Source organism: Bufo gargarizans, chromosome 6, assembly GCF_014858855.1.
Source record: "Bufo gargarizans isolate SCDJY-AF-19 chromosome 6, ASM1485885v1, whole genome shotgun sequence".
Taxonomy (NCBI): domain Eukaryota; kingdom Metazoa; phylum Chordata; class Amphibia; order Anura; family Bufonidae; genus Bufo; species Bufo gargarizans.
The window spans coordinates 350,832,959-350,856,413 of NC_058085.1; the positions used below are offsets into that span (position 1 = coordinate 350,832,959).

Sequence of the window (23,455 nt, forward strand, 5' to 3'; positions counted from 1 at the left end):
GGTATTCAGAACCAGGAATTGAGAGTGGCTAGGTGGGAATTTACGCTTTCTCTCAAAGGTTTGTGAGATGGAGAGCTGAACGCTTCCGTGTGACATGGTGGAGATGCTTGGTGACGGAGGTGGTGTTGTTGGTTGCACATGCTCTGTTTGCTGGGCGGCAGGTGCCAACGTTCCTCCAGAGGCGGAGGAAGAGGCCGAGGCAGCAGCAAAAGAGGGAGCAGGAGGGGCCTGAGCCCTTTCTTGGTTTTGAAGGTGCTTACTCCAGTGCAGCCCGTGTCTCGCATGTAGATGCTTGGTCATGCAGGTTGTGCTAAGGTTCAGAACGTTAATGCCTATGTTCAGGCTCTGATGGCACAACGTGCAAACCACTCGGGTCTTGTCGTCAGCACATTGTGTGAAGACGTGCCATGCAAGGGAACTCCTTGATACTGCCTTTGGTGTGCTCGGTCCCTGGAGGCGGTGGCGAGTAGCAGGCGAACTGTTTCGGCGATGGCTGCTCTGCTTTTGCACCCTGCTCCCGCTTTTGCTATGCCGTTGGCTCGGTCTCACCACTGCCTCTTCCTCTGAACTCTGAAAGCCAGTGGCATGACCTTCATTCCATGTGGGGTCTAGGACCTCATCGTCCCCTGCATCGTCTTCCATCCAGTCTTCCTCCCTGACCTCCTTTTTGGTCTACTACGGGCTTGACAGACAATAGTTTAATATGTAAGGGGCCTCAAAGCTTTCATCAACAATAGATCCTGCTTTAAGAGAAAGTTCCCGGAAAGACTGCATGGTCAGTCTGAATGACTGTGATGGCCAATATGGACTAAAATTTGTATGGCTGTGTGAGTGAAACAATCGTCATTGTTTGTTTAAGGGATGTTCAGCTATTAACCTATGGTCAGTTTTAGCTACTTTTGGACCATGAACTGTGTATAGGTGCTCAGTAACCTTTTGGTTGCCATCAATAGAAATGGGTGCATATTAGTGCTTAAAGGGGTTGGCCACTTTCTGACTGCTTGTGACTAGGGATGAGCGAAACCGAATTGTATAGTTCTGGTTCGTACCGAATTTTGGGGTGTCCGTGACACGGACCCGAACTCGGACATTTTCGTAAAAGTCCGGGTTCGGTGTTCGTCGCTTTCTTGGCGCTTTTTGAAAGGCTGCAAAGCAGCCAATCAACAAGCGTCATACTACTTGCCCCAAGAGGCCGTCACGGCCATGCCTACTATTGGCATGGCTGTGATTGGCCAGAGCACCATGTGAACCAGCCTCTATTTAAGCTGGAGTCACGTAGCGCCGCCCGTCACTCTGCTCTGATCAGCATAGGGAGAGGTTGCAGCCGCGACGTTAGGGCGAGATTAGGCAGTGATTAACTCCTCCAAAGGACTTCATTCAGAGATTGATCTGCAGCTGTGGATGATTGAACTGCTGCTATTGAATTGCTCACTGTTTTTAGGCTGCCCAGAGCGTTTTTCAGTCACTTTTTTCTGGGGTGATCGGCGGCCATTTTGTGTCTTGTGGTGTGCCAGCACAAGCTGCCACCAAGTGCATTTAACCCTCAATGGTGTGATTGTTTTTTGGCTAAATCCTACATCAGGGTGAAGCTGTCACAACAAGTGCATTTAATCAGCAATAGTCTGGTTATTTTTTGGCCATATACTACATCAGGGGCAAGCTGAGCCTGTCACCAAGTGCATTTAATCCTCAATGGTGTGGTTGTTTTTTGGCTAAATCCTACATCAGGGTGAAGCTGTCACACCAAGTGCATTTAACCAGCAATAGTCTGGTTATTTTTTGGCCATATACTACATCAAGGGCAAGCTGTCACCAAGTGCATTTAACCCTCAATGGTGTGGTTGTTTTTTGGCTAAATCCTACATCAGGGTGAAGCTGTCACACCAAGTGCATTTAACCAGCAATAGTCTGTTTACTTTTTGGCCATATACTACATCAGGGGCAAGCTGCGCCTGTCACCAAGTGCATTTAACCCTCAGTAGTGTGGTTGGTCAAGCTGTCACACCAAGTGCATTTAACCATCAATAGTGTGGTTATTTTTTGGCCATATCCCAGTCTAATTCTGTCAGTAAACGTATACTTGTCACCCAGCGCCTAAATACTAGGCCTCAAGTTTAAATCCAGCTAAATCTGTCGTTACTGGTGTGGCTGGTCAAGTTATTTAGTGTCCGTCAAAGCACAGTTTTTGTTCTGGGTTGAAATACAATTCCCAATTTAGCAATTTCCTAATTTAGTGGTTTCTGCTGTATCAGGCCTACTTTAAATTTATCCCTAAAAGGGTATATCAGATTCAAGGTGCTCATAGGGTCATTCTGAATAACTTCACACACACGCTACTGTGCATTTCCAAGTCTAATTCTGTCAGTAAACCTATACCTGTCACCCAGCGCCTAAATAATAGGCCTCAAATTTATAGTCAGCTAAATCTGTCGTTACTGCTGTACTGTTGTGGCTGGTCAAGTTATTTAGTGTCCGTCAAAGCACAGTTTTTGTTCTGGGTTGAAATACAATTCCCGATTTAGCAATTTCCTAATTTAGTGGTTTCTGCTGTATCAGGCCTACTTTAAATTTATCCCTAAAAGGGTATATCAGATTCAAGGTGCACATAGGGTCATTCTGAATAACTTCACACACACGCTACTGTGCATTTCCAAGTCTAATTCTGTCAGTAAACCTATACCTGTCACCCAGCGCCTAAATAATAGGCCTCAAATTTATATCCAGCTAAATCTGTCGTTACTGCTGTACTGTTGTGGCTGGTCAAGTTATTTAATGTCCGTCAAAGCACAGTTTTTGTTCTGGGTTGAAATACAATTCCCAATTTAGCAATTTCCTAATTTAGTGGTTTCTGCTGTATCAGAGCTATTTTAAATCTATCCCTAAAAAGGTATATAAGATTCAAGGTGCACATAGGGTCATTCTGAATAACTTCACACACACACGCTACTGTGCATTTCCAAGTCTAATTCTGTCAGTAAACCTATACCTGTCACCGAGCGCCTAAATACTAGGCCTCAATTTATATCCAGCTAAATCTGTCGTTACTGCTGTACTGTTGTGGCTGGTCAAGTTATTTAGTGTCCGTCAAAGCACAGTTTTTGTTCTGGGTTGAAATACAATTCCCAATTTAGCAATTTCCTAATTTAGTGGTTTCTGCTGTATCAGGCCTACTTTAAATTTATCCCTAAAAGGGTATATCAGATTCAAGGTGCACATAGGGTCATTCTCAATAACTTCACACACACGCTACTGTGCATTTCCAAGTCTAATTCTGTCAGTAACCCTATACCTGTCACCGAGCACCTAAATACTAGGCCTCAATTTATATCCAGCTAAATCTGTCATTACTGCTGTACTGTTGTGGCTGGTCAAGTTATTTAGTGTCCGTCAAAGCACAGTTTTTGTTCTGGGTTGAAATACAATTCCCAATTTAGCAATTTCCTAATTTAGTGGTTTCTGCTGTATCAGAGCTATTTTAAATCTATCCCTAAAAGGGTATATAAGATTCAAGGTGCACATAGGGTCATTCTGAATAACTTCACACACACACGCTACTGTGCATTTCCAAGTCGAATTCTGTCAATAAACCTATACCTGTCACCCAGCGCCTAAATACTAGGCCTCAAATTTATATTCAGCTAAATCTATGGTTACTGCTGTGCCTGTATTAGTGTAATACGGTACCTAATTAGATAGCCAGATAGTGTTAGGTGTCTGTAAAAAAAGGCCTGAATTTGAATTCAATACATTGGGCCAAATAATATTTTTGTTGTTGTGGTGAACGATAACAATGAGGAAAACATCTAGTAAGGGACGCGGACGTGGACATGGTCGTGGTGGTGTTAGTGGACCCTCTGGTGCTGGGAGAGGACGTGGCCGTTCTGCCACATCCACACATCCTAGTGTACCAACTACCTCAGGTCCCAGTAGCCGCCAGAATTTACAGCGATATATGGTGGGGACCAATGCCGTTCTAAGGATGGTAAGGCCTGAGCAGGTACAGGCATTAGTCAATTGGGTGGCCGACAGTGGATCCAGCACGTTCACATTATCTCCCACCCAGTCTTATGCAGAAAGCGCACAGATGGCGCCAAAAAACCAAGCCCATCAGTCTGTCACATCACCCCCATGCATACAGGGAAACTGTCTGAGCCTCAAGTTATGCAGCAGTCTCTTATGCTGTTTGAAGACTCCGCTGGCAGGGTTTCCCAAGGGCATCCACCTAGCCCTTCCCCAGCGGTGGAAGACATAGAATGCACTGATGCACAACCACTTATGTTTCCTGATGATGAGGACATGGGAATACCACCTCAGCACGTCTCTGATGATGATGAAACACAGGTGCCAACTGCTGCGTCTTTCTGCAGTGTGCAGACTGAACAGGAGGTCAGGGAGGAAGATTGGGTGGGGACGATGAGGTCCTAGACCCCACATGGAATGAAGTTCGTGCCACTGACTTTCACAGTTCGGAGGAAGAGGCAGTGGTGAGACCGAGCCAACAGCGTAGCAAAAGAGGGAGCAGTGGACAAAAGCAGAACACCCGCCGCCAAGAGACTCCGCCTGCTACTGACCGCCGCCATCTGGGACCGAGCACCCCAAAGGCAGCTTCAAGGAGTTCCCTGGCATGGCACTTCTTCAAACAATGTGCTGACGACAAGACCCGAGTGGTTTGCACGCTGTGCCATCAGAGCCTGAAGCGAGGCATTAACGTTCTGAACCTTAGCACAACCTGCATGACCAGGCACCTGCATGCAAAGCATGAACTGCAGTGGAGTAAACACCTTAAAACCAAGGAAGTCACTCAGGCTCCCCCTGCTACCTCTTCTGCTGCTGCCGCCTCGGCCTCTTCTGCTGCTGCTGCCTCGGCCTCTTCTGCTGCTGCCGCCTCGGCCTCTTCCTCCGCCTCTGGAGGAACGTTGGCACCTGCCGCCCAGCAAACAGGGGATGTACCACCAACACCACCACCTCCGTCACCAAGCATCTCAACCATGTCACACGGCAGCATTCAGCTCTCCATCTCACAAACATTTGAGAGAAAGTGTAAATTCCCACCTAGCCACCCTCAATCCCTGGCCCTGAATGCCAGCATTTCTAAACTACTGGCCTATGAAATGCTGTCATTTAGGCTGGTGGACACAGACAGCTTCAAACAGCTCATGTCGCTTGCTGTCCCACAGTATGTTGTTCCCAGCCGCCACTACTTCTCCAAGAGAGCCGTGTCTTCCCTGCACAACCAAGTATCCGATAAAATCAAGTGTGCACTGCGCAACGCCATGTGTAGCAAGGTCCACCTAACCACAGATACGTAGACCAGTAAGCACGGCCAGGGACGCTATATCTCCCTAACTGCACACTGGGTAAATGTAGTGGCAGCTGGGCCCCAGGCGGAGAGCTGTTTGGCGCACGTCCTTCCGCCGCCAAGGATCGCAGGGCAACATTCTTTGCCTCCTGTTGCCACCTCCTCCTACTCAGCTTCCTCCTCCTCTTCTTCCACCTGCTCATCCAGTCAGCCACAAACCTTCACCACCAACTTCAGCACAGCCCGGGGTAAACGTCAGCAGTCCATTCTGAAACTCATATGTTTGGGGGACAGGCCCCACACCGCACAGGAGTTGTGGTGTGGTATAGAACAACAGACTGACGAGTGGTTGCTGCCGGTGAGCCTCAAGCCCGGCCTGGTGGTGTGCGATAATGGGCGAAATCTAGTTGCAGCTCTGGGACTAGCCGGTTTGACGCACATCCCTTGCCTGGCGCATGTGCTGAATTTGGTGGTGCAGAAGTTTATTCACAACTACCCCGACATGTCAGAGCTGCTGCATAAAGTGCGGGCCGTCTGTTCGCGCTTCCGGCGTTCACATGCTGCTCGCCTGTCTGCGCTACAGCGTAACTTCGGCCTTCCCGCTCACCGCCTCATATGCGACGTGCCCACCAGGTGGAACTCCACCTTGCACATGCTGGACAGACTGTGCGAGCAGCAGCAGGCCATAGTGGAGTTTCAGCTGCAGCACGCACGGGTCAGTCGCACTGCGGAACAGCACCACTTTACCACCAATGACTGGGCCTCCATGCGAGACCTGTGTGCCCTGTTGCGCTGTTTCGAGTACTCCACCAAAATGGCCAGTGGCGATGACGCCGTTATCAGTATTACAATACCACTTCTATGTCTCCTTGAGAAAACACTTAAGGCGATGATGGAAGAGGAGGTGGCCCAGGAGGAGGAGGAGGAGGAGAAGGAAGAAGGGTCATTTTTAACACTTTCAGGCCAGTCTCTTCGAAGTGACTCAGAGGGAGGTTTTTTGCAACAGCAGAGGCCAGGTACAAATGTGGCCAGCTAGGGCCCACTACTGGAGGACGAGGAGGACGAGGATGAGGAGGAGGTGGAGGAGGATGAGGATGAAGCATGGTCACAGCGGGGTGGCACCCAACGCAGTTCGGGCCCATCACTGGTGCGTGGCTGGGGGGAAAGGCAGGACGATGACGATACGCCTCCCACAGAGGACAGCTTGTCCTTACCCCTGGGCAGCCTGGCACACATGAGCGACTACATGCTGCAGTGCCTGCGCAACGACAGCAGAGTTGCCCACATTTTATCGTGTGCGGACTACTGGGTTGCCACCCTGCTGGATCCACAGTACAAAGATAATGTGCCCACCTTACTTCCTGCACTGGAGCGTGATAGGAAGATGCGCGAGTACAAGCGCACGTTGGTAGACGCGCTACTGAGAGCATTCCCAAATGTCACAGGGGAACAAGTGGAAGCCCAAGGCCAAGGCAGAGGAGGAACAAGAGGTCGCCAAGGCAGCTGTGTCACGGCCAGCTCGTCTGAGGGCAGGGTTAGCATGGCAGAGATGTGGAAAAGTTTTGTCAACACGCCACAGCTAACTGCACCACCACCTGATACGCAACGTGTTAGCAGGAGGCAACATTTCACTAACATGGTGGAACAGTACGTGTGCACACCCCTCCACGTACTGACTGATAGTTCGGCCCCATTCAAATTCTGGGTCTCTAAATTATCCACGTGGCCAGAGCTAGCCTTTTATGCCTTCGAGGTGCTGGCCTGCCCGGCGGCCAGCGTTTTGTCTGAACGAGTATTCAGCACGGCAGGGGGCGTCATTACAGACAAACGCAGCCGACTGTCTACAGCCAATGTGGACAAGCTGACGTTCATAAAAATGAACCAGGCATGGATCCCACAGGACCTGTCGATCCCTTGTGCAGATTAGACATTAACTACCTCCCCTTAACCATATATTATTGTACTCCAGGGCACTTCCTCATTCAATACACAAAGTTGAATGAACCTCTCCTCTGTCTGGGTGACGGGGCCTAAATATATGCCAATGGACTGTTCCAATGTTGGGTGACGTGAAGCCTGATTCTCTGCTATGACATGCAGACTAATTCTCTGCTGACATGAAGCCAGATTCTCTGTTACGGGACCTCTCTCCTCTGCCTGGGTGCTGGGCCTAAATATATGACAATGGACTGTTACAGTGGTGGCTGACGTGAAGCCTGATTCTCTGCTATGACATGCAGACTGATTCTCTGCTGACATGAAGCCAGATTCTCTGTTACGGGACCTCTCTCCTCTGCCTGGGTGCTGGGCCTAAATATGCCAATGGACTGTTGCAGTGGTGGCTGACGTGAAGCCTGATTCTCTGCTATGACATGCAGACTAATTCTCTGCTGACATGAAGACAGATTCTCTGTTACGGGACCTCTCTCCTCTGCCTGGGTGCCTGGGCCTAAATATATGCCAATGGACTGTTCCAATGTTGGGTGACGTGAAGCCTGATTCTCTGCTATGACATGCAGACTGATTCTCTGCTGACATGAAGCCAGATTCTCTGTTACGGGACCTCTCACCTCTGCCTGGGTGCTGGGCCTAAATATAAGACAATGGACTGTTGCAGTGGTGGCTGACGTGAAGCCTGATTCTCTGCTATGACATGCAGACTGATTCTCTGCTGACATGAAGCCAGATTCTCTGTTACGGGACCTCTCCCCTCTGCCTGGGTGCTGGGCCTAAATATATGACAATGGACTGTTGCAGTGGTGGCTGACGTGAAGCCTGATTCTCTGCTATGACATGCAGACTGATTCTCTGCTGACATGAAGACAGATTCTCTGTTACGGGACCTCTCTCCTCTGCCTGGGTGCTGGGCCTAAATATATGCCAATGGACTGTTCCAATGTTGGGTGACATGAAGCCTGATTCTCTGCTATGACATGCAGACTGATTCTCTGCTGACATTAAGCCAGATTCTCTGTTACGGGACCTCTCTCCTCTGCCTGGGTGCTGGGCCTAAATATATGACAATGGACTGTTACAGTGGTGGCTGACGTGAAGCCTGATTCTCTGCTATGACATGCAGACTAATTCTCTGCTGACATGAAGACAGATTCTCTGTTACGGGACCTCTCTCCTCTGCCTGGGTGCCGGGGCCTAAATATATGCCAATGGACTGTTCCAATGTTGGGTGACGTGAAGCCTGATTCTCTGCTATGACATGCAGACTGATTCTCTGCTGACATGAAGCCAGATTCTCTGTTACGGGACCTCTCTCCTCTGCCTGGGTGCTGGGCCTAAATATATGCCAATGGACTGTTCCAATGTTGGGTGACGTGAAGCCTGATTCTCTGCTATGACATGCAGACTGATTCTCTGCTGACATGAAGCCAGATTCTCTGTTACGGGACCTCTCTCCTCTGCCTGGGTGCTGGGCCTAAATATAAGACAATGGACTGTTGCAGTGGTGGCTGACGTGAAGCCTGATTCTCTGCTATGACATGCAGACTGATTCTCTGCTGACATGAAGCCAGATTCTCTGTTACGGGACCTCTCTCCTCTGCCTGGGTGCTGGGCCTAAATATCTGACAATGGACTGTTGCAGTGGTGGCTGACGTGAAGCCTGATTCTCTGCTATGACATGCAGACTAATTCTCTGCTGACATGAAGACAGATTCTCTGTTACGGGACCTCTCTCCTCTGCCTGGGTGCCTGGGCCTAAATATATGCCAATGGACTGTTCTAATGTTGGGTGACGTGAAGCCTGATTCTCTGCTATGACATGCAGACTGATTCTCTGCTGATATGAAGCCAGATTCTCTGTTACGGGACCTCTCTCCTCTGCCTGGGTGCTGGGCCTAAATATATGACAATGGACTGTTACAGTGGTGGCTGACGTTAAGCCTGATTCTCTGCTATGACATGCAGACTGATTCTCTGCTGACATGAAGCCAGATTCTCTGTTACGGGACCTCTCACCTCTGCCTGGGTGCTGGGCCTAAATATATGACAATGGACTGTTGCAGTGGTGGCTGACGTGAAGCCTGATTCTCTGCTATGACATGCAGACTGATTCTCTGCTGACATGAAGACAGATTCTCTGTTACGGGACATCTCTCCTCTGCCTGGGTGCTAGGCCTAAATATATGACAATGGACTGTTGCAGTGGTGGCTGACGTGAAGCCTGATTCTCTGCTATGACATGCAGACTGATTCTCTGCTGACATGAAGACAGATTCTCTGTTACGGGACCTCTCTCCTCTGCCTGGGTGCCTGGGCCTAAATATATGCCAATGGACTGTTCCAATGTTGGGTGACGTGAAGCCTGATTCTCTGCTATGACATGCAGACTGATTCTCTGCTGACATGAAGCCAGATTCTCTGTTACGGGACCTCTCTCCTCTGCCTGGGTGCTGGGCCTAAATATCTGACAATGGACTTTTGCAGTGGTGGCTGATGTGAAGCCTGATTCTCTGCTATGACATGCAGACTGATTCTCTGCTGACATGAAGCCAGATTCTCTGTTACGGGACCTCTCTCCTCTGCCTGGGTGCGGGCCTAAATATATGACAATGGATTGTTGCAGTGGTGGCTGACGTGAAGCCTGATTCTCTGCTATGACATGCAGACTGATTGTCTGCTGACATGAAGCTAGATTCTCTGTTACGGGACCTCTCTCCTCTGCCTGGGTGCCGGGGCCTAAATATCTGAGAATGGACTGTTCCAGTGGTGGGTGACGTGAAGCCAGATTCTCTGCTATGGGACCTCTCTCCAATTGATATTGGTTAATTTTTATTTATTTTATTTTTATTTGAATTCATTTCTCTATCCACATTTGTTTGCAGGGGATTTACCTACATGTTGCTGCCCTTTGCAGCCCTCTAGCCCTTTCCTGGGCTGTTTTACAGCCTTTTTAGTGCCGAAAAGTTCGGGTCCCCATTGACTTCAATGGGGTTCGGGTTCGGGACAAAGTTCAGATCGGGTTCGCATCCCGAACCCGAACATTTCCGGGAAGTTCGGCCGAACTACTCGAACCCGAACATCCAGGTGTCCGCTCAACTCTACTTGTGACCGATCTGTATGTAAGATGACTATATGAAAATTGGCAATATATCCTTTGTTGATATTCTTTACCATTTGCTATATTTAATAGGCCATGCCCCCTTGTCTTTTGTGCTATCCACATAGAGGTCCTGTCCATAAGATGACCGCTGATGGAGAGTCAAGTAACCAGGTATATCACCTCCATGTGATGTCTCCTGCATTCAAATACACATTATCTGTCCTAAACTCCCAAAATAGCAAGTGCAGATAGCAGATGCAGTGTATTTAAACAGAGGAGACATCACATGGAGGTGATTTGCCTGGTCACATGATCCTCCATCAGCAGCCATTTTATGGACAAGACTTCTGTATAGGCAGAAGAAAAGACTTGGCAAACAAGGGAGCATACTTTTTGAAATATGGAAAATGGTGCAGAATTTCAACAATTGCTATATTGGTAAGTGCTATATAATCAACTTACAAACACATTGATCAACAATAACCAGAAAGTGGCCAACCCCTTTAATTTACCTGTACAATGGGGCTCATGTGGAGTACTCAACTGTAACTGCATCTACTACAAGTATCATTTCATTTCATTTATTAAACTGCTTCAAACTCTACTGATCTTGTAGTCATTCTTTGACCATTAGAAATGTCAACTTGTATTAATGTGCCTGACATAGCTTATCATCATATTTCCGTTCAGAAAAAGGGCAGCTTTATTGTTAAACAGGTTGTCTAGAGTGTGACTTACAGGTGACAACCTTTATTTCTGAAACTGCACAAAGGTCAGAAGAAGTGTGCGTTGGGGGGAGAGTGAATAAATGTAATGTAATTGTGCCAAATTATGATGATAAATATGTAATGGCCAGAACGAGGTAGATGATGCAGGTGGATGTCCTGGGGAACATTTCAGGAGGATGCTAAAGAGAACATACTTTGACTTTACATTTTTTCTACCCAGCCAATCTGAGATGAAATTTGAAGCTCCTGTGGCCCCTATAAAAAATTTGTAACAAAGACCCCTAACTGCAAAATCAGGGTCTTTGTCCCTCATGTTGTAATAACACATTTTAGATGCAACTAACAGTCAGGAATACATCAGACTTACCAGTCCCCTCCTCTGTAACAGAAGCTGCAACTTTCAGTTCATTTCTCTTGTTAGTTTCGTTCATCCTGAACACCCCAGACTTTACATCAATGGTATGGCAACCAGATCTGTCCAGCTGTGTGAAAGAATCAATTCATATTTATGGGCCAATCATTTAACATAGCTGTATGAAATGCCAGAAATAACAGAAAGAGTGGTCTGGCAGCTGCTATGGCACCAGTGGTGTACGGGGGCCTCATGGGCTTCCTTCTAAGTTCTTAGAATCTGTTATTCTAGATTCAGCCTATTTTAGAGTCAGGATGCCACCTGTAATATCTAGCATGCGTTTCTTTATGTGTTAATAATTTTGGAACACTTTTACTTATCTATGTGATTCTGAGACTGCTTGGCCCACATTCAGTAATGTGTCTGCATCTGGAATCTGTCTAACAAGGGGCACAAACTGGTGCATTTTGACTAGAGCTTCTACAATTGTTTCCAACTTAGTTGAGAAGTGAGTGGTGCTTAGATGGAAGGGACTGGGCTATGTGGGAAATCGGGTGTGGACTAAGATGTTTGGCCTCTTTGTGTGATTTTATACAGTTCTCTATCAGCTACACATGTGTTTTTTTATACTTCTGAAACACAGCCTTTTTTTCTTTTACTCTATTACTTTCTTCTCTAGTAAACCACAGTGTGGTCCCTCCTTCCTTTTACTTTTGAGAATCTGTCTGACATACAGTTTAGTTGACTTTTAGATGACCACATTTAATAATGTCAACTAGTTATACACACACCCACTGTTTATTCTGAGCCTTTTAATTGACCTTTTAAACTCCCTCTCTATTTCCTTGAAATTAGTCCTTCTAAAGTCATTACTTTTTTAATAGTGTATGATGGTTCCCAGTCTGCTATTATATCAAACCATAAACAATGGTGGTCATCGGAACCTAAATGTTCCTCCACCTTAACCTAGGCCACCAGGACCCCATTTGTAAAGATTAAATGAAGAATGTTATCTCCTCTGGTTGGTGGCTTGACTAGCTGTTCCAAAGACGCCCTTTTAAGTGCATCAGTTGCAAGTAAGAGCACTAGAGATACTCCAGTCTACACCAGGTGTGTTGAAGTCACCCATAGCTACAAGTCCTCCCTTTTCTGCCGTTTGAGAAATGTAATCAACCAACTTGTTATCAAAATCCTCACTTTGACCTGGAGACCTATAAACACTATCAGTTCTGATAACAGCCCCCTCCTTAGCTTGCATGCAAACCCAAAGAGTTCAAAGCTCTTTGTGCGTGTGTTATAAATTTCTGTAGATTTTAGACTATCATGGACATAAATGGCTAATCCGCCACTTTCTCACCTATTTTGTCTTTCTTGTACAGTGTGTATCCAGGTATGGCAATTTCCCAGTCATTACAATACTTAAACCACATTTCAGTTATTGCAACAAGATCCAAATTATCCCTATTTTTATCCCCATAAGTTTGTAAATCCTATGTACTGTCACTATCATCACACTAAGTAATCAAACTGGCTGGGGATAGAAATCATCATCATCAATAACATTTCTATCCCCTTCTTCTAGGTCAAAGACTAGGGACATCTTTAAAGACATTTATTATCATCATCATCATTATTATTATTAAGTGTTCTTGCCTGGCAAGACCACTTACTGTTATCTCACATATATATTCTTATTATTATAGCCACATTTACCACCCTAATGCCTCCCACAGTTTTTACACTACATAGGCAGTAATATACCGAAACGTGCGGATTATTCCCGATTGGTGTGCTATTACTTTGTGGAATGTTTCGAAGAATTGTTCACAAAATATCAGCGTTTTTGTTGCGAATTTGGTCCCATAGGAATGAATGGCGGAATGTTCAAAACTAGAGTGGGAGCTGACAAAAGCTAGAGCGGGAGCTGAAAAATCAGGACATGATTTCTAAACTGCCACCACTCCCTAATTTTGAAGCCCACCTACACAAATCGTATATCAAAATGTTCAGCTATCCTTGCTGCCACTAAAAATATCCACGGCTAAGCAATAGTCCTGATAATTTTCACAATATGACCATTTATTGAAACTCCACTCTAGTCACCTCAAATTTGAAGGGCAATTTCTAAACTGCGACTGTGCCTTCATTTTTAATATTTCAGAGACATACTATGCATCAAAATGTAGGTCTGGGTCTTGTGATTCTCACAATATAGAGCTGTAGGATTTATAATTTTTAAACTACAACCAGATAAATAAGGAGTAATTGCGTTGCTTAACCGAGGGTAGTGTGGTAAAGGTGCAACTGCTATTGGTACACACAATCCAATAGGTAAAATTGTATAAAATATAAAATATTAGCAGGCACACTTACAATTGGAGTAACATATTATTTAATATATCAATTAAAATATCTCACACAAATGGAAATAAATATTATAAACATGCACAAAGAACAATAATGCACAAAGAACAATAATTAGCAGCGTAGGGATTAAATAAGCAGCAAATAATTCATTAGCAGCACATAGGAACAGTTAGCAGCATAGAGATGCCAAATAGCAGCATATCTTCCTCCTGTTCCATATAGTGGAGTACTCAAATTAGCAGCATAACTGGATAAAAAACTTTCAGATCCAGATGGATCAGTGAATTAAATAACAGGGTGTCAGTTCAATCCTTATAATATGCGACCACTAAAAAACGTGTTGTTGTCTGGATCAGCAATATTAATAAGTGTCCAAATTAAATTTTCTAATTGTAGTAGTTCTGCTCTATTTGGACAATATAGATAATTTTAATATCCTATGACAATAGTCCAGCTCTTTTTTTAGGCTCACTTAGTATACTTGCCGCAGATTAAGACAAATATGTAGGACTTACGTTCAGGGGGAGAAAAGGTTTGCTAGCCGATGTACCTAGATGCGGCGTTCCACGTGTTCTTTGGTACTTAGCGGCTCTTACCTTTCAGTCGGCTCGCTTGCCCCTTCGCAATCCCATGTATGTTGTCTGCGTTCGAGTCTCTGGTGTCCCAGGAAAGGTGTGCAGGAGCACGTCGCTTCTGGTTGTCAGTGATGACGTCAGTGGTTACCTCATTTCACGTGACCCGCACTATAGCGGTTTGGAATAGAGCGATCCGGAGACACTGTGTTAAGATGATTCTGCGAATAAACTTGTGAATAAACATATGCGTTTCGGGGCTCGAAACGCGTATGGGAATTTTTGGGGACTACAGTATTGGCTTGCAAGCAGGATATCATTTTTAAATGGACTTTTTATAACATTATCAAAGAAATCCGAAAAAAGCTCACACGTTTAGTCGCACAATCATCTTAACACAGTGTCTCCGGATCGCTCTATTCCAAACCGCTATAGTGCGGGTCAAGTGAGATGAAGTAACCGCTGACATCATCACTGACAACCAGAGGCGACACGCTTTTGCACACTTCACGTGGGACACAAGAGATTCAAACGCAGACAACATACACAGGATTGTGAAGGGGGTAAGCGTACCGACTCAAAGGTAAGAGCAGCTAAGTACCAAAGAACACGTGGGACGCCGCGTCTAGGTACATCGGCTAGCAAACCTTTTCTCCCCCTGAACACAAGTCTCGATCTGGAAGTTTTTTATCCAGTTATGCTGCTAATTTGAATACTCCACTATATGGAACTGGAGGAAGATATGCTGCTATTTGGCATCTCTATGCTGCTAACTGTTCCTATATGCTGCTAATGAGATATTTGCTGCTTATTTAATCCCTACGCTGCTAATTATTGTTCTTTGTGCATTATTGTGTCACGGCCTATGGTGTGTTTTGTGACACTTTCCTTCACTTGGTTGCCCGTGGCAACGTGTGGTGTTGTGTGCATGTGGTGGCAGTGTCTCAGCCCTATGGCTGATCCCCAAGTTACTCTGCCCAGTCCAACCTTTCCACAGTTACTACAGCCACTCCAAATACACAACAGTTACTCAAGCCACTCCATGCAGTTACTCCACCCACTCCAGTTGTAGACTACTTGTGGAGGCAAGAACACTTCACACAACTTACCCAGAAATTGTAGCTTTTCTAGTTATTATTAGTGTTGAGTGAAGTGAAACATTCAAAGTAGAATTCGGTCTGAAGTTTATGAAAAAATTTGATTTGCAACGAATCCGAATTTCCTCACACTTGAAGAATCTGATTTTTCTAAAATGGCGGCTGCACGTGTTAATAAGTGAAACTAAATTTAGAGGAGACAAGCCTGGGAATGCAAGATCACCCAAAATGCTGTGCAGATAGACAATCTGTAGATAGCCCTATAAAACCCTCATCCTGTGAGGTCTTCACCATTATCCTGTGAGCTAAGCGTAGGTAGAGATATGGTAAGCACTCATGCGCTAGGCATAGTGTTGCTGAAATTGATAAATAGAAGAATATTGGAGACGGGAGAGTGCAGGGAGACATTCTGCATCAGTTTTATTTAGTTATTCTTACATTTATTTATTCCTACATCAGCCTTTACCCCTTCAGGACCCTGCTATTTTTCACCTTATGGACCAGGCTATTTTTTGCAAATATGTCACTTTATGTGCTAATAACTTTAAAACACTTTTACTTATCCAAGCCATTCTGAGACTGTTTTCTCGTCATATACTTACTTCATGATAGTGGTAAATTTGAGTCAAAATATAAAATTTTAATTTATAAAAAATACCAAATTTACAAAAAAAATTGAAAAATTTCAATTTCTGTGCGTTTAAAATAGATAGTGATACCTCCTAAAATAGTTCTTACTTTACCATATGGCTATACTTCATGTTTGGATCATTTTGTAAATTTTCATTTTTTGGGATGTTAGAAGGCTTAGAGGTTTAGAAGCAAATCTTAAATGTTTTAAGAACATTTCCCAAAAAAACATTTTTAAGGATCAGTTCAGGTCTGAAGTCACTTTGTGGGGCTTACATATTAGAAACCACCCATAAATGGTCCCATTTTAGAAACTACACCCCTCAAGCTATTCAAAACTGATTTTGCAAACTTTCTTAACCCTTTAAGGTGTTCCACAAGAATTAAAGGAAAATGTAGATGAAATTTCAGAATTTCACTTTTTGGAAGATTTTCTGTCACGGCTGTGTCATGGTCTGGTATAGTGGACCATGACACTTTTGCCATGTTATTTTTGGATGTTTTGACACTTCCCCTTTAAGTTGTGTGTCCCTTCCCATCCTGGTGTGCAAAGGCTTAAGGTGTGTTTGCTAGGTGTGGTGGGTGTGACCTCAGGCCCCATATGTTGGGGTGGTAAAACCTGAGGCCAGTTTGACTTTGCTTGTTAGTCTGTGTAGGAGCTCTGCTCCCTGGCTGTATGTAAAAGTCTGTGTGAGCCACCCTTACTTGTTATATTGTTTCCCTTGCTCTGTCTGTGTGTCCCCTCCGGCGTGTTTCTGTTTTCCCTCTCCCACTTGTTGTATGTTGTTATGGTGTGGGCCTTGTTTGGAGGTTATTGTGTTGTGTTTCCCCAGAAAGGGGGTTGCTTTCCAGGAGGGGTTTAAGCAAACATCTAGACAGAGCGTTTCCGGTCTATCTCGTCGTCGGCAGGTAAGTTCTGGTAACCTAGGTTGTCTGTTGCCTTTTGCTACTTACCTGTCGTTCGGCTGTGAACCCTGTCTAGTTGGTGGCCAGCTGTTGGGCTTCTGGAGACACCATGCATCCATTGTGTTGGATGAATGGGTGGTCTCTGCCCTGTCTTCAGGCTTAGGGCATAGCAGGGATACTTTGGGATCATAGGTTGGTGAGCATGAGCCCCCTTACCTTCTAAAGCGGCTCATGCATTAAGAGTTTAGGGAGATCTTCAGGGTCGCGTTAGAAGGTTACCTGCTCCCTGTTCTCTGCTATCCAGTGTAGCAGCGACTGATATTGTGTGGTGGGGGGTTTCCCCCACTCCCCGCCGTGACGTTTTCATCCATTTTTAATACATTTTTTCCAGTAACAAAACAAGGGTAACAGCCAAATAAAACTCAATATTTATTGCCCTGATTCTGTAGTTTACAAAAACACTTAATATATGGTTGTTAACCTCTGTACGGGCACATGGTAGAGCGCAGAAGGAAAGGAGCGCCATGTGGTTTTTGGAGGGCAGATTTCACTAGGATAATTTCAAGTTGCCATGTCACATTTGACCCCCTGATGCACCCTTAGAGTAGAAACTCCAAAAAAGTTACCCCATTTTGGAAAATACACCCCTCAAGGTATTTGGCAACCTTTTAGGTGTTCCACAAGAATTAAAGGAAAATATTGATGAAATTTCAGAATTTCACTTCTTTGACAAATTTTCCATTTTGATCCATTTTTTCAGCTAACAAAAAAGGATTAACAGCCAAACTCAATATTTATTACCCTAATTCTGCAATTTACAGAAACACCCCATTTGTGTTTGTAAACTGCTGTACGGGCACACGGCAGGGTGCAGAAGGAAAGGAGCACCATGTGGTTTTTGGAGGGCAGATTTCACTGAGATAATTTTAAGTTGCAATGTCATATTTTAAGACCAGACCACCTGATGCACCCCTAGAGTAGAAATAAAAAAATAAACATTTTGGAAACTACTAGATAAGGTGGCAGTTTTTTGGGTACTATTTTAGGGTACATATTTTGTTTGGTTGCTTTAGATTACACTTTTTGGGAGGTAAGGTAACAAAAATAGCTGTTTTGGCACCGTTTTTACTTTTTGTTTTTTATAATGTTCCTCTGACAGGTTAGATCATGTGCTATTTTTATAGAGGAGGTTGCTTCGGTTAATACCAAATATTTTGGTTGTTTGTTACATAATAAAGCATTTTGGGAAAAAAAATAGATTTTTTTGTGTTTCTATATTCTGAAAGCCATAGTTTATTTTTATTTTTTGGGTGACTGTTTTATGTAGGGGCTAACTTTTTTCAATATTAGATGGCAATTTAATAGGTACTATTTTAGGGTGCATATGAATTTTTGATCTATTGGTATTACACTTTTTGTGATGTAAGGTGACAACAAATGTTTTTTTTTTTACCCATTTTTTTATTTTTTATGTTGTTCGCCTGAGGGGTTAGATCACGTGATATTTTTATACAGAAGGTTGTTACGGTCGCGACAATACCTAATATGTATACTTTTTATTTATTTACGTTTTACACAATAAAAGCATTTTTGAAATTAAAAAAAATATATTATAGTGTCTCCATAATTTGAGAGCCATAGTTTATTTTTATTTTTTGGGTGATTATCTTAGGGGCTCATTTTTTGTGGGATTAGATGAAGGTTTAATTTTATTTTAGGGTGCGTATAACTTTTTGATCGCTTTGTATTACACTTTTTGTGATGTAAGGTAACAAGACAAAAAATTGCCTTTTTAAAACCGTTTTTATTTTCATTTTTTACAGTGCTCACCTGAGGGATTAGATCATTTTATATTTTAATAGACCTCTCTGTTATGCACACGGACATACCTAATATGTCAACTTTTTAATTTTTTCCACTTTTAACACAATAAAAGCATTTTTGAAACAAAAAAATCATGTTTTAGTGTCTCCATATTCTGAGAGCCATATATTTTTTTTTTTGTGGGATGAGGTGATGGTTTGATTGGTACTATTTTGCGGGGTATACGCCTTTTTTATGTTGGTATTTTAGCACAGTTTTTATTTTATTTTAGGTGAGAGAGTGGATCATGTGATATTTTTATAGCGTCTATAATTCATTGGCCGTCAGCTTATATGCTGCCAGTCTGCCTGTGCGACCTAGCCTAAGGGCTGGATCTCACAGGCTTCCGTAGAAGGCAAGCCCAGATGCGTATGGAAGGCATCTGGCTTGCCTTCTCTGCCATCGGGTCCCCGCCACTACAATGTGGGGACCTGATGGAGACCGCAGTATACGAAGTGTTAATACACTGGTCTTCAGCGATGCCGGCGTATGCAGCAGGGGTCCGGCTGTCAGTGACTTCCGGGTCCATGCCTTGGGTGTCCAGGTCCGAATGATCCTCATCTTTTGCTGGTGGCTTTACTTCTTTCAAATTATTCTTCAAAGTCTTTATGTCCTCGAAAAGTCAGCAAGATGCAGAGAGAGGAGGAACATGATGCTCCTGATTACATATTCTCATTGATATTAGATGATGTGGAAAAGGAGGAAAGCAGATGGCACAAGAAGGGCTCCCACCTGTAGGTCAGGTGAGTGCTGGGGTTGAAGAAGTGGGTATGCCAGCAAATTGTGCCCCAATCTAAGCAGCTAAACCCCAAATCAGTAAAAGCCCCTTTTTAAAGGTGCCTTGCGGTCATTACAATGAAGACAGACTATACAATGCCGTCTTCATTATGAAATGAAAGGCAGCTGCAGGCTAATTGGCTGCACGATCCTTCGCCGCAGCATGGCAACAACCTGCTCTCAGCATGGCTGCTCCGTGTGGCCATACCATAAGGCCTTATGCACAAGACCGTTCCATTTTTTTGCGATTAGCAAATTGCGGATCTGCAAAACACAGAAGCCACCCATGTGCATTCTGCAATTTGCGGAACAGGCGGCCCATTGTAGAAATGCCCTTTTCTTGTCCGCAAAACGGACAAGAATAGGACATTTTATTTATTTTTTGCGGGGCTGCGTAACAGAGCAACGGATGCGGAAAGCACATTGAAGTGAATGGGTCCGCAACTGAGCCGCAAAAACTGTGGCTCAGATGCGGACCAGAACAACGGTCGTGTGCATGAGCCCTAAGGCCTCATGCACACGAACGTTCCGTTTTTTGCAGTCTGCAAATTGCGGATCCGCAAAACATGGAAGCTGCCCGTGTGCCTTCCGCAATTTGCGTGATGGAACAGTCAGCCCATTGTAGAAATGCCTATTCCTGTCCACCAAAATGGACAATAGGACATGTTATTTTTTTTGCAGGGCTACGGAACGGAGCAACGGATGCGGAAAGCACACGGAGTGCCGTCTGCATCTTTTATGGCCCCATTAAAGTGAATGGGTCTGCACCCGAGCCACAAAAACTGCGGCTCGGATGCGGACCAGAACAACGGTCGTGTGCATGAGGCCTAAGGCAGAGTGGCCTGGGTATACCTGATTTATAGGGGTTTGTGACAAATAAATGCGTAACTAATCAAACTTCTTGTGGAACTTCGGCAAAGATGCCGAATCAAATTTTTCTAAAATTCGCTCATCTCTTAGCCCTTTTCTTTGTACAGATGTCAGTCTCTGTGGAAATGTAAAGTAGCAGGTTTCCTGCTCACAGTGAGTCCCGTCAGATAGAAGCCCTGATGGCTCATGTGTATGCCTTATCTCTGAATGCTTATAGAATTATTTAAGTTAAATTCTAATCAGTTTGATAAGTTATTTATTCAGTTAGGTGATACTTTAGTATGAAAAATAGGACCTCACCTTTCCAGTGAAATTAGCACATATTGCGGGTTCATCTGAACCAATCATCATATAATAATATGAAAAAGATTCACGGCAAATAGAAGCTGTAAAATCCCCTTGTACTGGCTTTCCATATGTGTACCTAAAGATTAAAAGGAAATAATGAGAATAAATTTTAATAAGACAAATAATTAGAAAAAAAAAAGTTAAGGCGTAAAAGGTATATAAATGATTGCGTATTTATTAGTGATGAGCGAGCACCAAAATATTCGGGTGTTTGGCCCAAACACATTGCTATATTCGTGTGCTCGGCCGAGCATCCAAGTATAATGGAAGTCACTAGGAGACAACCAGGCACCCCATGCTCGGAAGAGAGTGTCTGGTTCATAAAAAAGGTTAGAAATTGATGAAAAACCCATCAAAACAGTTTGGAAACAGGATTAAGAGAATAGCTGGATATATCTTAAGACTTCTATTATGTATGACATACAATAGACAACCACACAAAAGCTATATTCTGAAAGGCAGGTATGTGCAAGCCATCTATCTATCTATCTATCTATCTAGGAGACAGATAACACCCAGCACACCTTACAATGGCAGTCTTGTGCACTGTGAGATATTCCAAACCAACTCTCATCTGACTGAGAACCAGTAAACCTCAAAATTATTTAGCATCTATTGGATGGCTTGGGTGGACCTGCACACCTAGATTAATATCATTAGGGCGACAAAAAAAAAATCTGATTGTCCTAACATAATATTCAATAACCTTTCTATACAGTTTTCTCATGTAAAAACGAATTTGCATAAGCAGGGGGTTAAGGGAAAGACATGCAAATGAGCAGAATATGCCTTGTTTTTCAGCAGTCATAAGACTATGAAAACCAATAGATGGTGTTATTGAGTTCTGAACAGCACCCTCTATTGGTTTCACAGTCTTATGACAAGTCTAATATTCTACTAAATAGCGCCATAGTCTTCTGACAAGAATATTAGACTGAGGCCGAATGCACACGGCCGTTGTTCACGGCCGTCAGCGGTCCGTGGAACCGCGGCCTGGTTTCCTCCTGAGAGCAGGAGCGCATGGCGTCATTGGTTGCTATGACGCAGTGCGCTCCCTGCTGCCGCCACAGTACAGTAACACACTGGTATAGATCATACCAGTGTGTTACTGTATTGCAGCGGCAGCAGGGAGCGCACAGCGTCATAGCAACCAATGACACCGTGCGCTCCTGCTCTCAGGAGGAATCCAGGCAGCGGTTCCACGGACCGCTGACGGCCATGAACAACGGCCGTGTGCATTCAGCCTGAGTCTTATGACAAGCCTATTGCATGGAAAATTCACGATAAAAATTTGCGATTAGCATATTCGCTATCTACACTAAGATGATATCTGGCACCGGGAAAGCTGGGTAATAACTCAGTGATAAAATCTGACACTGGGAAAGCTGGGTAATAACTCGCAATCTAAACTGAGTTATTACCTAGTTTTTCCAGTGTCAGATATTATCACAGACTTACTACATAATTATTACATAATATTCGCTATATTGCTATATATTTTTTTTATTTTTATATTACGACTATTCTAAAAAACAAATATAGAGCAATATAGCGAATATGATCTCAGCGAATAGTCTTGTCATAACAATATACAACTAATAGAGGGTGCTGTTCATGAGTCATGATTACAGCGCCCTCTCTTAGGCTACTTTCACACTTGCGTTCAGAGCGGATCCGCTCATATAATGCAGACGGTGGCTCGGTTCAGAACGGATCCATCTGCATTATATTGTTAAAAAATGTCTAAGTGTGAAAGTAGCCTGAACGGATCCGTCCAGACTTTGCATTGAAATTCAATGGGGGACGGATCCGTTTGAAGATTGAGCCATATTGTGTCATCTTCAAACGGCTCCGTCCCCATTGACTTACATTGTAAGTCTGGACGGATTCGCACGCCTCCGCACGGCCAGGCGGACACCCGAACGCTGCAAGCAGCGTTCGGGTGTCGGCCTGGTGAGCAGAGCGGAGGCTGAACGCTGCCAGACTGATGCATTCTGAGCGGATCCACGTCCACTCAGAATGCATTAGTGCTGGACATATGCGTTCGGGGCCGCTTGTGAGCCCCTTCAAACGGAGCTCACAAGCGGACACCTGAACGCTAGTGTGAAAGTAGACTTTTTGCTGAGATCATATTCGTTATATTGCTCTATATTCGTTTTTTTATAATATTCGTAATATTCTATAAAACTAATATATAGCAATATAGCGAATATTATGTAATAAATATGTAGTAAGTCCGTGATAATATCTGACACTGGGAAAGCTGGGTAATAACGTAAATAAAGTGTAGATCATGAGTTATTACCCAGCTATCGCAGTGTTAGATTTTATCACTGAGTTATTACCCAGTTTTCCCAGAGTCAGATTCTATCACTGAGTTATTTCCCAGCTTTCAGTGTCAGATATCATCTTAGTGTAGATCGCGAATATTCTAATGGCAAATTTTATTGAGAATTTTTCAAATAAAAGGCTACAATAATAAGCTTGTTATAAGACTCAGTCTAATATTCTTGTCAGAAGACTATGAAACCAATAGATGGTGCTATTGAGCTATTAACATCGCCCTCTATTGGTTTAATAGTCTTAGTCT

General features: G+C 44.1%; 1 protein-coding gene across 3 annotated transcripts in view; it reads right to left on the reverse strand.

Moving 5' to 3' along the window:
* Positions 1–23,455, reverse strand: part of LOC122940792 (alpha-2-macroglobulin-like protein 1) — a 231,912-nt gene that overhangs the window by 139,256 nt on the left and 69,201 nt on the right. For all 3 annotated transcript variants that reach the window (XM_044297555.1, XM_044297554.1, XM_044297553.1), the window contains exons 8-9: positions 20,818–20,941; positions 11,451–11,565 (exon numbers count right to left, since the gene is read on the reverse strand). In XM_044297555.1, the coding sequence (XP_044153490.1) occupies positions 11,451–11,565; positions 20,818–20,941 (239 nt within the window). The remainder of the gene's footprint in view (positions 1–11,450; positions 11,566–20,817; positions 20,942–23,455) is intronic.